This window comes from Mustela lutreola, chromosome 6 (assembly GCF_030435805.1).
Source record: "Mustela lutreola isolate mMusLut2 chromosome 6, mMusLut2.pri, whole genome shotgun sequence".
NCBI lineage: Eukaryota > Metazoa > Chordata > Mammalia > Carnivora > Mustelidae > Mustela > Mustela lutreola.
Genome location: NC_081295.1, coordinates 77827627 through 77843285, shown reverse-complemented (window position 1 = coordinate 77843285; position 15659 = coordinate 77827627). Strand labels below are relative to the sequence as shown.

The 15659-nt window shown below is 37.7% G+C and overlaps 1 protein-coding gene across 4 annotated transcripts in view; it reads left to right on the top strand.

Annotated features, from left to right (window-relative positions):
* The window catches only part of CLVS2 (clavesin 2), an 87547-nt gene that overhangs the window by 56987 nt on the left and 14901 nt on the right, over nucleotides 1-15659 (top strand). For 2 of the 4 annotated variants that reach the window (XM_059177683.1, XM_059177685.1), the window contains exons 5-6: nucleotides 4225-4445; nucleotides 11704-11828. In XM_059177683.1, coding sequence (XP_059033666.1) covers nucleotides 4225-4445; nucleotides 11704-11791 — 309 coding nt within the window. In that variant the 3' untranslated portion in view covers nucleotides 11792-11828. Of the gene's footprint in view, nucleotides 1-4224; nucleotides 4446-11703; nucleotides 15289-15659 lie in introns of those variants that run through there. The other 2 variants (XM_059177684.1, XM_059177686.1) reach the window with 2 other exon arrangements.

The following is a 15659-nucleotide window of genomic DNA, read 5'->3' as shown; positions in this document are numbered from 1 at the left end:
TATAATCAATATAAAGTACAAAGTTATTATATTTCTTTACAGGTACTCCAAGTGATTCAGCATCATAATATTACTCAAACATTCTATACTTTAGATGCTACAAATCTGTGCTCTAAAAAACTGGCAAAGAAAAACCTAAGGAATAAGTGTGCATCTTTTGTCACAAAAAGGAAACACCTGGTTCTTCTTCTTCTTCCTCTTCTTCTTTTTAACTAAATGAAATCTTTGAGTCTTTACCATATTGGACTGCTGATGGGAATAGTAACCCTAGGTGGTAGAGGAATCCTTTCTCAAATTCTCATCAATATCTAGAATCTTTCTTTCTTTTTAAGATTTTATTTATTTATTTGAGAGAGCATGAGAGGGGAGAGGGTCAGAGGGAGAAGCAGGCTTCCTGCTGAGCAGGGAGCCCAATGTAGGACTCAATCCCAGACTCCAGGACCATGACCTGAGCCATTAGGCTCCCCTCTGGAACCTTTCATATGGAACGAAACTTCCATCCAGGACAGCTGCTTCTGACATCCTCACTATTCAAGTCAGTATTAGTTTCTTGAATTAAGGTCTCCTTCTGCTTCTGAGTTGTCTATGAAAAAGGAAAATAGCATCTTCACCAAAGCTGGAACCTAATGCCTAGGCTTCAACCTCCATGCACTCTTCAGTTATTCCTGGGTTGTGGTCTTGTCACTCCCAAGAGCTGACAGGAAACAGGCTTCCTCACTGATTGGTGCAACTTTCTACCTGTTCCTCAATATGGTAGACTCTCTCTCTGATTCCTTGCTCATTCCCAAATGTATTTCTCTTTTCTCCCTTCCACTCAGGTGACCTACCATAATCTCTTTAATGGCACAGTGTAGAGAAATTAAATGAAAGTATTATTTAGGCTAATTCTTAGAATAGTAAGTTAATCTGAGGCAAGGGAGCCCACATGGACAAGACTTCTTGCATGAAATGGTGACAGAGAAAAAATGTAAGGAGAAAAAACCAGCAAAGCTTTAAAAAATGAAATTCTTACAAGATATGGGAGGATAAGCCTTGGGAATAATTAAAGGCAAAAATCGACAGAAGAAACATCCTCTGCAAATGTCCTGAGACAAATGTGTGCATATTGTGTTTCAGCAGGGAGGAAGTAGTAGATGTGTTCAAAGAAGTTTATGGAAGGTCTTATAGGATATACTCTAAAGAGGAAGGAGAAGCCAGTGGGGAATTTTGAGAAGAATGACATGATCTGACTTACATTGTGACATGGTCATTCTGGCTGCTGTGTTGAGAACAGAGTGTAGGTAGCAAGAGTGGAAGTGGGGAGAGCAATTAGAAGGTTAGTGCAGTAATACAGTTTGTAGGATGACAGTAGCATGACTTAGGGTTGTAGGGGCCGAACTGGGCAGATGTTCAGATTCATGATATCTTTTGAATGAAGAATCAAAAGGATTTACTGACAACTTAAGACGAATTGAAGATTTTAGCCTGAGAAACCTGAAGCAGTCCTACCACTAACTGATGTTGAAAACAGGGAAGAGCTGATTTTTGGGAAGAAAGTTGTAGTTCAGCTTTGGATATTGTAAGTTTGAGATGGCCATTGACCTCTTAAGTGGAGATGTCGAGTAGAGAGTGGAAATAGCAATATGAAGTTCAGAGGAATGGTCTAGATATAAATTTTCAGTGTGCGAACAATATTTAGGGCCCTAGACAGAATGAGATCACCAAGGAGTAAGTATACTTAGAGAAGAGAATAAATCCAAGAACTGAAGTCTGGAGCTCTGTGATATTAAGATGTTGGGGTGATGAGGAATAATCAGCAAAAGAGACTAAAAAGAAGCATCTGTCAAAGTAGCAGAAAAATCAAGAGATGCTGGGAATAAATGTTGCAATGACAAGAGTCATTTATATCCATTGCTGCTGAGAGTTCAAGAAAAATAAGGGCTGAGAATTGGACACTGACTGTCCAATGACAAATGAGAATGTCCAAATGAGAAAGAGCTTCACAAGAACTATCTTCATGCTCTACTGGAAAGCAAGGCCTGCTTTAGACTGGACTCCGGAAAAATAGGACTAGAGTATTTGGACAGTGAAACAACTCTTTTGATGAGTTTTGTAATAAGTGGAAGGAGAGAAATAGTATAATAACTGGAAGTAGAAATCTGGTCAAGAGAGGTCTTGTGCATCTGTTTGAAGGGGGATGGGAGGAGAGGGATTGGCAAGTTTGCTCTGATGGGAAAGATCCCCCAGACAGAGGAAATTTGATGATATGAAAGAGACAGAAGAACATTTTGCTTGAGCAATATAACAGTAGGAGAGAGGATGGCTTCTAGGACACAGGTGGAGAGGTTGGCCTTTGTAGAATTTATCTTTCCATTGAACTAGGAGCAGAGGTACAGCATACAGACACAGATGCTGGTGAGTGGGCCTCATCTGGTTGCCCTATTTTTTCAGTGAGAGAGGAAATAAGGCCAAAGCTGAAAGTGATGTTGAGGGAGGATGTAGCAGAATGTTAGCAAGGAGAGAGGAAGTAGTGTGCTAGGATAAATCTCTAAAGATTTATTATGATAAGTCGTGCATGACTTGAAGAGGTTTCTTACATGAATAAACATATCTAATGAAATAAAGTTGTATAACTAATAAAACAAGAGTTTCAGTTGTTAGAACTTAACTACCCCCTCCCAAATTATTTTGATTTCTTATGAGAAGAAACTCTGTGTGTGCGGGGGGGGGGGGGGGCGGGGGTAGGGGTGGGTGGGTAGGGGGCACTCTTGTGCTATGCAAAGAGGAGCAGGAACGTGTAAAGTTTGCAATTAACCTAATGTGCTTTGGGGCAGGCAGCATCTTCCACCTCTGTAGGTGGAAATATTTCGGGTAGCTGACTACTCTGCCTATTGTGGCCAGTGACCTGCTGTCATCTGTTTTTAGTAGCCCATAATCTGTTGAAATTACTTGTTGATTTATAATTCCCATCCCTATTACTTTGTTGGGTGTTGTAGACTAGTTTTTCTTTGTTTTCCTATGTATTTATTTCAGTGGACTCTAAAATGACAGAAAACAAAGATAATTATGTTAGCCTGTTCATCATAAACTTCAAGTATGAGTCACTTAGAAACTATGACTGACTATTTCTAAGTGACTTATAAACTATAATCCTTAAATATTATATAAATTATATGAGATGACACAAGTGCTTTTTCAGGGAAGACTGATCCTACAGTTTTGAGATCGAAATGAAAGAAGAGAAAAGAGGTAAAATTTATGGAGAAACAAATCTTGAATATGTACCTTGAATAATTTTTCAGTTTAAAGATTATTTAGGAGAGAGAGAGAGAGTTGGGAGAGTGGCAGAAGGAGATTGAGAGGATGAATCCCAAGCGGAGTCCATGCTGAGTGAGGAGCCTGATGTGGGGCTTGATCACATGACTGTGAGATCACAACCTGAACCAAAACCAAGAGTCTGACACTCAACCAACTGAGCCACCCAGGTGTCCCAGTGATTTTTTAGTTTCAAAAAAAAAAGCTCTAGGTAATACCAATAATTAATGTATACATATAGCTTTACATTTTCACTCCATTATTCCATTTTTATTTAAGCAAGAAGCATGGAAACCTCTAGTAGAGAAGATGCTGGCAGCATTATAGAATGTAAGTCCTTTGGGATGTAAACCTTCACTCAACCTTACATTATGATAATGCTAATTTGCTTTTATTTACATCAAACATTTTGCATTACAAAGCAGTAACTTAGTGGTTACAGTATTCTTATTTTTATTGATGATAAAAGAGAAAGCCATACTGGTAACAGCTTTTGGGCTTAATAAGTTGGATGGGCTCTACAGTTGATGAGTCCCTTATGAGAACAGTCTATTTTAACAGCATTCATTATGCACCTCGTTAGCTTTGCATAACTAACGTCAAGATGATGTACAGATCAAAATGCCCATTGGATTCTGCTCATGTCTTCACTATAAAGTAGGAAACCAAATTTCAGGTTCCAGCTCTTTAACCCAACCACTATCTGACTTTCTAGGAACTACCTAAGATTCCTACGCCTCAGGATTTTTATATGACTTATTAGGATAACAGTACTATCCCTGTCTATTTCACAGAGTGAATGAAGGAACATTTTAACAGACATGGAAAAATTTTGTTTTTGCTTTTCCTAGCCTCACTTCCTCCTCTTATTATTTGGATGGTATTTATTCTCTTGTGTGTGTTTCTCTTCTCCCCTTCTTGCATTTGTAGATATTTTTGCATGGTAACAACCTGAACAGTCTACACCAACTAATTCATCCTGAGATCCTGCCTTCTGAGTTTGGAGGGATGCTGCCCCCTTATGACATGGGAACATGGGCAAGAACACTGCTAGACCACGAGTATGATGATGATAGTGAATACAATGTAGACTCCTACAGCATGCCCATGAAGGAGGTGGAAAAGGAACTCTCCCCCAAGTCCATGAAGAGGTATGCTGGAGGTGGCTGGGAAGTGAGCTGTAGCCAGTGTGGGGATGCCCCAAGTGAACTGCAGGGGAGTTCTCTTGGGGAGTATATATATTCAGTGGATTTTTAAATCATTTTATGCCACTATGATTAGACATCTAGGAATTTTGAGCCAAAGATAAAGTCATTCAAGGCAATGTCAACTCAGTTTTGTTCCATGTTCAGAGACAATCTGACAAGGCTGTTAGGGGGTCACCAAATCTAGTGGATTTTCAAACTGTACCTTTAGAATTCTGGAGGAGTACCTTAGGCCTAGCAGGTGGGTTGAGGACAGTGCCCATCTCCACAATGAGAAGAACTCTTCTATCTAAGCAATGTACTGGACTTTTGTGTAAAATTTCATTTGAAGAAAGGGATCCATAGCAAACACACACACACACACACACACACACACACACACACACACACACACATTTCAAACAGTGCATTTAAAACATATATTCTCTTCAAGTATCTCAGTCCTATTTATTTAAAACATATATTCTCTTCCAGTATCTCTGCCTTGTTTCTTATTTAAAGGTCTAGCCATTCCTGGGGCAAAACAGTCTATTTTCCTACAGCTTTACTCTTTTTTTGAGTGAGATTCTGATTCCTCGCTTTGACTCTCATGGTATTTTTATGCCTGTTTTCTTTTAGTCAATGCACGTTTATTGAACACATGCTCTGTAATGGATACTTCCCTAGGTGCTTTGGATTCCCTGTGAATATATACATATCCAGCCATAGCTCAGTGGCGATGGAGGATGGGGGAGTTGCTGAACATGCCCAAATGCACGACTGCCTCTGAATTTGCCCTCTGTAGCGAACCAAAAGATATCTAATTCCCAGGCTCCCCCAGGCCACAGCAACCTAGAGTCCTAGAGTTCACTTGGATAATAGCAATGAATATTATTTCTCTGTTCATTTCCCACCACAGAAATATAAGAACACTCCCTATAAGTCTCTTTTCACCTAGACCAGGGAGAATCCAGGCATCACCCCTATTATCCCTCACACTGTCTTGCATCTTTTTCTGATGAAAACCAATGGTCCTTTGGTCATACTTATGTTCATGCAGGGCCACCACTGTCCTCAGAGCAGGCCTTCTTGTGCTGCTGTTGCTGCTACTGTTGTTGGTGTGTGTGATGTTCTCCTCTCTCCAGGCTGCTCCATGATGCCTTGGAGAGAAAGGAAAGGCTGGAGACATCTCCTGCTTTAATTTTTCCATGAATCAACAAGCTTATGTGTAAGCCAAGTCTGGGCTTCTCAACTCCTTTCCTTTAAACAGGGCTTCTTACTGTGAGTTCTGTGCTCCCCTATCAAGTCAGTCCATGGATGGGCTCTCAGAGGAGTCTGCTAAGTGCTAAAATTTATATTAAAAATTGTATGTGTATGTGTGTGCAGGTGTAGGTATTTTGTGCATTTTTCTGGAGGAAAAGAATATATTTCATCAACTTCTTAAAAAAGGTTTCTAAAACAAAAATATTTAAAAGACAATTGCCTAAGAATAGCTTCCTTCCTTCCTTTTTTTTTTTTTTTTTTTGAGATTTTTATTTATTTATTTGAAAGAAAGAGAAAGCAAAGGGAGAGGCAGAGGAAGAAGCAGGCTCCCTAACAAGCAGGGAGCCCAGTGTGGAACTTGATTTTAGGATTCTGTGATAATAACCTGAGCCAAAAGTAGATGCTTAACCGACTGAGCCACCCAGGTGCCCCAGAATAACTTTCTTCTAATAAAAATAATAATCCTAATTGTTGTTACAATCTGTGGTTTACTATGTACTTATCATGAGTCTCAAGTCCTGTCTACGTATTTTTTTGTAACATTAATTTACTTTATCCGCACACCAACCCTGTTAAACAGATGTTGTATCCTCAGAGTCACATAGTCTATAATTAGTGGACCAAGGTTCCAATCCATGAGGTATAGAGTAAACCTTCCTTGTCTACCCTCTGAGACAGCACACTGTAAAGCTGTCACCCTGGAACTAAGCTACATAAGGATTTGAAAACAGCTGTCACAGGTGATCCCTGATCTTTGCCTTTACCAGCAAACAATGCTCAATGCTCATTTCCTTCAACCCCTTCTGCGACTTGTTCGATAACACGGTCCTTTCTGCAGAGCACATGTGTCTCCACATCTTCCACGTCCTGGGGGTACCCTATCACCTGCAGTCTGCACGGCTGCCCTCCTCCCAAACTTCTTACCTGGTGTCGTAGCCTCTACCCTTACCCTGCTCCCCTGGCTCCAACTTACTGCCCATATGGCAATCTAAAACATCTCTCAAATTTTAGTCAGATCACTTCACTTCTCTGCTTTAAATTTTTTAACGACTGCTGGTTATACAGTGAATGAAATCAGTTCTGTAACATGGCTTCCAAAGTGGTCTATGATCTGACCCCGCCCCCCACTCCTCTAAGTGTATCCCACTGTTTCTTTCCTCTCTGTCTTTCAGCCACAATCTCCTTCCTTCTGCTCTTGCAGCCTTCCTCTCCAGCTTGTTCCTCTCTAAAAGCCTTTCCACTTGTCCCTGCTGCATGGCACTCTTTTCCTGCATCTCCCATTCAAAGTCACCTCCCTGAGAGAGTGGTGAGGTCTTTATCAACCACTAGGTCTTAATCAACTCTACGTCCTCCTCGTGCTTGTCTCTCCCTATCAGTCGCTTCCTTTATTTTCTGCCTGCCAAATAATTCATTTTATTTAATGTGATGTCCCCTCCCCAGATTTAGGCTTCATGAAGACTTCAGTGACTTTGTCTATCCCATTCTCTGAATCTCCAGCACCTGGAGTAGGGCCTAAAACACAGAGGGTGCCCACTGGGGACTAGTGGAGTGAATGAAGGAGCACTCTGCTGTCTGTCAGTGGCCCCTTTTAAGTGAGAACAACTTGAATAGGTGACATATGATGCTATCACTACTTGCATTTAAGTTCCAGAACCCTAGCTTTGCCCACCCCAACCCCCATCCCCTCACCCCTGTTGGCTTCCTTTGGTTTCTGTTGACTCTGTTGCTGCGGTTCAGGTGGCCAAAGCACACTGCTGACTCATACTGAGCTCCCTAGCAACTAGAAGATTCTTTACTTATAGATCCGTACCCTCATAATTCTCTTTTTATGTTTAGCTTTTTTCTTCAAGCAGATAATTTTAATTGATTAACATCATCTTGTTAGATTTGGCTCAGTCTGTCCACCTTTTGAAGTCTTTTTGGATCCTGATTTTCTTCTCCAATTAATTAGACCATTCTGTCCTCTGCAGACTTGGCTTACAGCACGTTGACCTCCCCAACCCGGAGTTTCTTGCTTTTGACGTAGATTGATTAGAATTTCAGTCATCCTTTGTTTGGTGTACATTTTGTATCATATGAAGATTTTCAGGTTCTGTCTGAAAACTTGTGAAGAATGAGCTTAAGAAAGTTATTTCATTCAATTCTCACCTTCTGTGTGTCAGGGAGTGCCAGTTCCCCATCAAGGATGGAGAGAATTATTCCTAATTTTCCCCCTGCTCTCCTTTCCTCCATCCCCCCACCCCGTTTTGTAATATCATTAGATTGAGAGGGAGAAAAATGATTCCTTCACCAGAGACTTGTAGATATTTCCTCCTTCAGAATTAAGGAGGTGTGTGGGAAGAAGGGTTTGTTTTCCTGGGTCGATTTGTGGAGGAATAGCATGGTCACATGAAAAAAAAAAAAAAAAAACAAAGTTCAATAGATTGTGGGGGCCTTATACTAGGGGAACACCTTTTACCTTCTGTCTCACTACCTAGGGTAGTGCCTGGGATAGGCACATAACAGCTGCAGTGAGCAGCTATTGTACTAGATATTAACATTATATAGATATTAACATTGCTATTGTAATATGAACTCTGAGTTTATGGAATAATATTCAACATCTATTGTTACTACATGTCCAATTCCATCTAATGTTTTGTATATATTGACTTCTTTGCTTCTGTAAACAATGAATTAGGCAGTGCTCTTCCCCTTTCATTGGTGAGGAGACCCAGATACAGAGAGGGTAAGTATCTTCCACCTGGGACATAGCTGCAAAGTAACACTGCTAATATCTGAAAACAGGCCACAGGATTCCATAAGTCATCTCCCTAAGTGCTACTATTTGCTATCTGCCAGAATCTGTGCTGCAGTTTCTGAATGCATTATTGAATTTGATCCTCAGTACATCTGTATGATGTAGATTATTTTTCTCCCATCTTGTAGTTAAAAGAATAAAATTTAGGAAGTTTAAATAGCCTCCTCCTGGTCACAACTGCTAGCAAATAACAGAACTGGAATAGGAATCTCCTTCTGTCCAACATCTATCCTCTTAAACACGGAGGTATAGTGCCATATTGTGGATGCACAATAAATGAAAAAATGATATCTGAATAATTAAACTTAAGTGATTGGGTTCCATGAAAAAAAAAAACAAAACAAAAATACAAGTTATTCATTGCAAAGATAGCAGAGGCTTTGTGGAGACCGCTGAGATACGCTATGGGTTAATGATCAACAACTCCTTTTGTTGCAGTGGAAGCAGAACAATGCACTGACAAGTCCTGGTCCTGCACAAATAGCCCTGTTGTTTTGGATAAGACAGAAAAAAAAAATCTGGACTAAAATAACAGTACATCTGGGACAATTAAATACTAAAAAAAAAAAAAAAAAAAAAATCTTAATCAGAAATCATTTCTGCCTGGCTTGTTTTATTGAGGAATTATTCTACATATGGAGCCAGTATTCATCATCCAACAATTCTGATACTGGTCGTGCATGAGAAAAGCAAACTAGGAATTTAGTCGCAGGTGGATAGTGCACTATAATTTAAAATATTTCATTAAAATCACCATACCCTCTAATCATTTTTTTTTAATAGTCAAGGAACATAAGGATTTAAAAGATTGTGTGTGGGTGTGTGTGCCCATGTGTGTGCATGATATATGTTTTAATAGAACCTTATGACAAATGCCTAAATTCTGTACTTTGTGCTGTCTGAAGAGCTTTGGTGTGCACTGATTGATACTATTAGGATATGCCTTAACATTTACAGAATAAATCTAACTTTGTGAGAATTTTAAAACCCGTTTTCTATTAAGAATTTCTTTTTTGGGGGCACCTGGGTTGTGCAGTCGGTTAAGCATCTGCCTTCTGTTCAGGTGAGGTTGAGCCCACATCAGGCTCCCTGGTCTGCGAGGAGCCTACTTCCCGTTTCTCCCCCATGGGATGCTCTCTAGCTCTTTCTCTGTATCTCTCCAATAAATAAACAAAATCTTTAAAAAAAAAAAAAAGAATTTCTTTTTTTATAGGATAAATTGCTTTATCTTTATTACTCTTAGTTTTAAATGCCTAACACCAAACTTCTTTCAATATTGGAAACTATTTCTTGGATAAAATTGAAGATACTGAGATTCAGTTGTGTAACAGATTCTGTAATACATGTTGTGTTCACTGTAAGGAGAAAAACCGATGAAGTCCCTGCTCATGGAACTTGTAGTTGAGTGGGTACCAGTTGTCAAGTTAATATTTCAGTACAGAACATTCAATGAACTTTTTTGTGATTTAGCACAGATTTTTCTTGGGAAATAATTCTTTTTAGCTGAACCTAAGTAAAATAGTGGTTAAGATCTAATTCCTAAGTGTTTTGTACAATTGTCTGCTGTGTTAAAATGTACTTTATTCATGAGATAAAGGAATAAAGGATTTTTCCCAAGATAAATTATTATTGCACTTAAAAGTGATACAAAATCTTTTATTCCTCCTACTCTTCTTCCCCTCCTCCCTCTCCTTCTCTCTCTCGCTCACTTGCTCTCACGCATCTGCTGATTCAAATTTAATTGATCTCCTTTCTGATATAGACATATCTAACCTATTATTGAGATAAAATAGTGAAAATGACTTAGGAAATAAAGCATTCTTGTTTTAATGCTCTCACCTTCCTTTTTGTTCCCTCTTTGGAATCAAATGTAAGTTTATTTAAATGAATGAGTCAATTAATCAGTTAATCCTATAAGTATTTTTGCTTTGATAATTAGTTCCATTGCTGTTCTTTTTCATTAGCATGTGCAGTTGTATTTTAGCTTATAGTCTTTCTTTTTGAGAGTTAATGAGGTTTGCTAAGAGGCATATTGCCGCAGCAATAGCCAATTGGCTGGAATGCAGCAGCGGGGGGAAAATTCATTACTGAGGAGAGTTTTAAAAGGGCAGCTGCTTCTTTAATGCCATAGCTATTAAGAAAGCAGTTTCCTGCCATAACAGTAGCATGTTTCATTGACTTTTCTCCTTCCCAGTTTCATGTTGTTTTCTAATGATGAATTGAGATATAATTCCCACCTACTATCAAAAGTGGGTGTAAGGAGTTCAAATTATTTGTTCTCCTAATCAGAAAGTGTCTCTGCCTATATAAGAGGGTTTTTTTTTTTTAAAGGTCTTAAATAATTCCCTGAAACTTTCCAGAGTAAAACTGATTTTATTCAGGTGTTCTAGTGGGAAATTTAACAAAAACTCTCAAATTTTGATTGTTTTTTTCTAATGTGGTCATTAGAAATAAGAAATGATGGCTAAAAAAATGCACATTCATGTTGAATTTGTTTCACTGAGTTTTTTTTTTTTTAATATTTATTTATTTGTTTGAGAGAGATAGAGGTTGCATGCAAGCTGGGGGAGGGCAGAGGGCAAGGGAGAGAGAGAGAGAGAGAGAAAGAGAGAGAATCTCAAGCAGGCTCCATACCTAGCATGGAACCCAGAACAGGGCTCTATCTCATCACCCTGCAATCATGACCTGAGCCAAAATCAAGAGTCCTGGCTTAACCAGCCTCAGATCATAGAATTCTTTAAGACAGGAATCAAGACTCCTATCATTTCTATTTCATTTCTCATAGAAGTAGTTTCACTGTAATAATTTCCCACTTAGAGATGTTCTATCATCATCCATCTGTCCTATACTATAAATTCTTACTTTCAAAGAGAAGACTCTTGATCAGTGTGAAGAGGAGAACTTAAGCTCATTATCATTCATTTAGAAAACTTTCCTGCTCATTATTCTATTTAGAGCTCAAAGGGGATTGTTTTCTCCCTCTGATAAAAAACCCACTGTAAATATATCCCTCCCAAAAACATGCAGCATTCTCAGTTCATAAATCTCTTGTTGAAGGGAAGATAATCCTCATCCATGAGAGAAGTAATAATGGAGAAAAGGCAGAGAAGGGAATGTGATTATTTGGTAATAACTCACTGACATTGGCCCTATCATTTCCAGATCCCAATCGGTAGTGGATCCTACAGTATTAAAACGCATGGATAAAAATGAGGAAGAAAACATGCAGCCTTTGCTCTCCCTGGACTGATAACTTCTCTGCACTCCCCATGGATTAGGAATGGAAGGTACTTGTTTTCAGCAACAGGGACAGCACTATGGAGGAATGACCTGCTGGAAACTTATTTATTCATGTTAATGTAGCATAATATAAAATAAGGCATTGGGCTTTCCCATTCGCTTGAACCATGGGTGCCCTGGTCTGGAGTTAAAGAAAAAAGTCAATAATTTATTCTGTAAGTGCCAAGTTCTCTGTAAATATAATGTAATCTTCACATCAAGTTTGTAAACTTTGGTAGTAACTGAAATTGGAAAAGATTGGCTCATGAATCCATGCCAGTGATATGAACTATAACAAAAAACAGAAAGACGCATATACAATGGAAGCTAATTAAATGTAGCTCTGTTTCCTATGAAGCCATATTTCAGCTCTCATAGTGATTGTTTCAATGTTTTTCTCTGAAACTGTCATATTCCAATGTACTTTTAATGGACACAGGTAACTAGATGATTCTAGGAAATTAGTATGATAATTGTCTAGTGATTTCCTGTCTAGTGATCTTCATTTCACAGAAAATGTGTCCTAGTGACTATCACTGGCCTTGAATTTTGGAGACAAGGAATGGCAGAGGACTGGTAAACTAAACACTTGAACTCTTCTATGTTGCTTAATTTCCGGAGTCTTGTGAAAAGATATGTTTCCCAAATTAAGATGTGGAATTCTGAAAACGAGTGGATTTTTTTTAAATTGACGTCTTCACAGTGTGTCTTTTATTTGAGATCCTATTGTATCCATATCTGATGTACTTTAAGGACATTTTCCAAAAAAAACTCTTCAACAAAGAAAAAGAGAACTCATTCGTGAATAGTGTTTTGACAACTAACTTTGGACATAAAAGTTGCCATGTACAGATAAGGGGCTAATTTCTAATTCTTGTGCACTGGTTGGAAATATATATATAGATATATATATTCACATGCACATATATATTTTTATTGAACTCTAATAAATCCTTGATGTGACAGGCTTATAAAATAAATCATACATATTCAATGGTCTTAGAGATTATAAATGATTATGTGAGATACTAACTCTGGATAACTGCTTCCACTAAAGTTAATGAAAATGAGGTATACTGAAACAGACTTTCAGTGAACCTGTTTTAAGGGAATTCTAATTTGATTTGTAATGCAATCTTGAGTCTGTGCCATTTTAGTGAAATGTATTTTTCCTTCACAAAACAACAGTTCTCAACATAATGTAGGCAGTACCAGGTGACCAAGAGTAATATAATTTCTCTCAAATTCAAGTTAATTATTTTAATGGTCCTATAAGTACAGATTTTCTTTTCAGAAAAGATTGAAAGAACATACTGCATCCATAAGACATAATGAAAGCATCTGAGGGAATCTGAGATAGCATATTATAGTTTAAATCTAGAGGTGGAATCCTTATGTTAGTTTTTATTTCATAAAAATTTTACAATTATAGAACATTTAAAAAATCTTACTTTAAATTTCAAATTCCAGTGTGAAAAAGCAAGATTTTTACCACCTTTTCAGAGTGCTAATTTTTGAGATTGAAAATTTACCACTGAAATATTCTTTTGAAAGAAAAATATCTCAAGGAACTCTTGGAAACCAACAGAAATAAAGGCATGTAGCAGCCTTTATATACTCTTTAGCCAAAAGCTTCAAAAATTCCACTTACAATTCTATACCAAAAATCTTAAAATCAAGATCAGTATACCAACTTGCAGTATCACGAATGGACTATCCAGTGTTGGTAAAAATACATAAACATATGTAAATAATAGGATTAAAATATACCTTAAAAATGCCAACCTTAAATCAAGTCTGGAAGAATAACAAGTGTCAGGCCCTCTGCTCTACCCACAAATATTATATAGAGATCAGAATGAATTGGAGATAAAAAGCCACAGCAACTCTTATCTTTGTAAGTACCCTAACCACAGGATTCTTATATTTTGGCCTACCTGACATACATTTTATAGTCTTGGACTTTATATATGATAGAAGCAAGTGTTAGGCAATATGATGTATTAGGATAAAATAGAAACAAAGTACAGAAAGATGGTCAACTTTTCATTCTCCTGTGTTTCTATTGATATACATTGTTTATTGCCAATTTTTAGAATTCTACCAGCTTCAGATGTCAACTAGCATAGCCAGCTTCTTTCCCCTCTCATAAGGGTAGTGTCGTAAGGTATAAAAATAACCAGAAGGGCATATTGTACGTGTATACCTGTCTAACTATGATTCCAATCATCTCCCTTACCCAACATTTGGAAATTTTACATCCCATTGCTACGTGTCTGCTCTTCTTCAAATGAGCAACTGAGAATTGGTTGCATTGTGTAGAATATTTTTAAATGAATGAACAAATTGCAACAATGATGCCTTTTGAAATTGCTTTATCTAATTCAATCTGTGAGTAAACTCATTGTCCAGGAATGTTTTTGGACCTGCTTTTAGTCAAGGGATATTTGATCAACTTTATAAATTTACCTTTCAGAATCAGCTAACTAGCAGCATTTAGGGATATTTTCCACTAGTATTTCCTGTTATGTAGCTATGTCTGTTGTCACATAACTTAGTAAATAAGCACCACTTTATGTCATTTTAATTGTGATAGTGCTCTCTCTGTTTTGTGCATGCCTAAGCGTGCGCACATGGCTGTTTGCCCTAATGAATTTGCCTAGTTTGAAATCTATGCTTTCCTTCATAGCTGTCTTGTTAAAAGGATTACCACATTTGATTTGAAACGGACCAGTAGTTCTGCTTCTCTCACCCTGCCTGTTCCGCCTGCTCTTTCTTATATCCTTTCTTTCTTCCATTGTTTCAGGGGCTGCTGCTTCCAAAGCTGGTTTAAAAATAAATCACTTTCCTTTTATGGTCAGTGATATTTGCACACATTTTGCCTGATATCTTCAAAGAAAGAGATTATCGTGAAAATACACTCTAAGAAATATGAAGAAGTGCCTCTTTAAAAAATGAGATAAAGCAGTGATACTAGAATATGAATTCTATTTGTAGTCTTCTCCTAAAAGTAAATTCATACATCTAAATCATAAGTGTGAAACTTGAACATTCCCAGACAGCTTTAAGTCTTTATTGCATCAGTTCAATACCATTATTTGAAGACATTATTTACAAATCTGGTGTTACACTAGAACAATATACAAGTCCTTGCAAGGAAGTTTTTAAAGTGGGCATGCATGACTTCTTTTATTTCAGTAATAGTTTGCATAGTGTAGGCAGACATTCCTTAAGTCTTGTCCCATAAAATGCTTGTTTATTTTACAGGACTGAAAATTCATACATTCCTAAGCAGGAAAGCCAGGGAGCTAGGTTCTCTTTAATATTGTTAATTGGGTCACATTGTTAAACATTTGAAGTTTCTGTAATATTCCTGAGGGAGTAGAGGTCCCTTTAATGCATCAAAAAAAATGAAGCATTGTTTTAGGCCTTGGGGAGCATGTTTATCACTCACACACACACAAAAACCCTTAGAGCCATGGCAGTGTATCTCCAGAAACCAACTTCCTTTCCTTCTCCAAACAACCTAAAGGTTTATGGATATGTTTATGGTCCTTGAGAGAAATTGTATCAAGAAAACCTGCTGTGAGGCTACGTACACTTCCATTGCTTTATCTAAATGTCTAACTGGTCTGGTTAATACCTTTTTTGATTATTTCGTGTATATTTATTAATGGTTGCTATCAGCCATGAGGACTTTTTAGAATGATTTTCAAGCCATAAAATAAAAGGAGCAGAGCTCTGGCATGATATTTGAATTTTTCAGATATAGTATCGTCAAAAAGCTCATAGGCATATATTCCATTTAAATATGCTATATAGTTATATAGCCTAAAAAT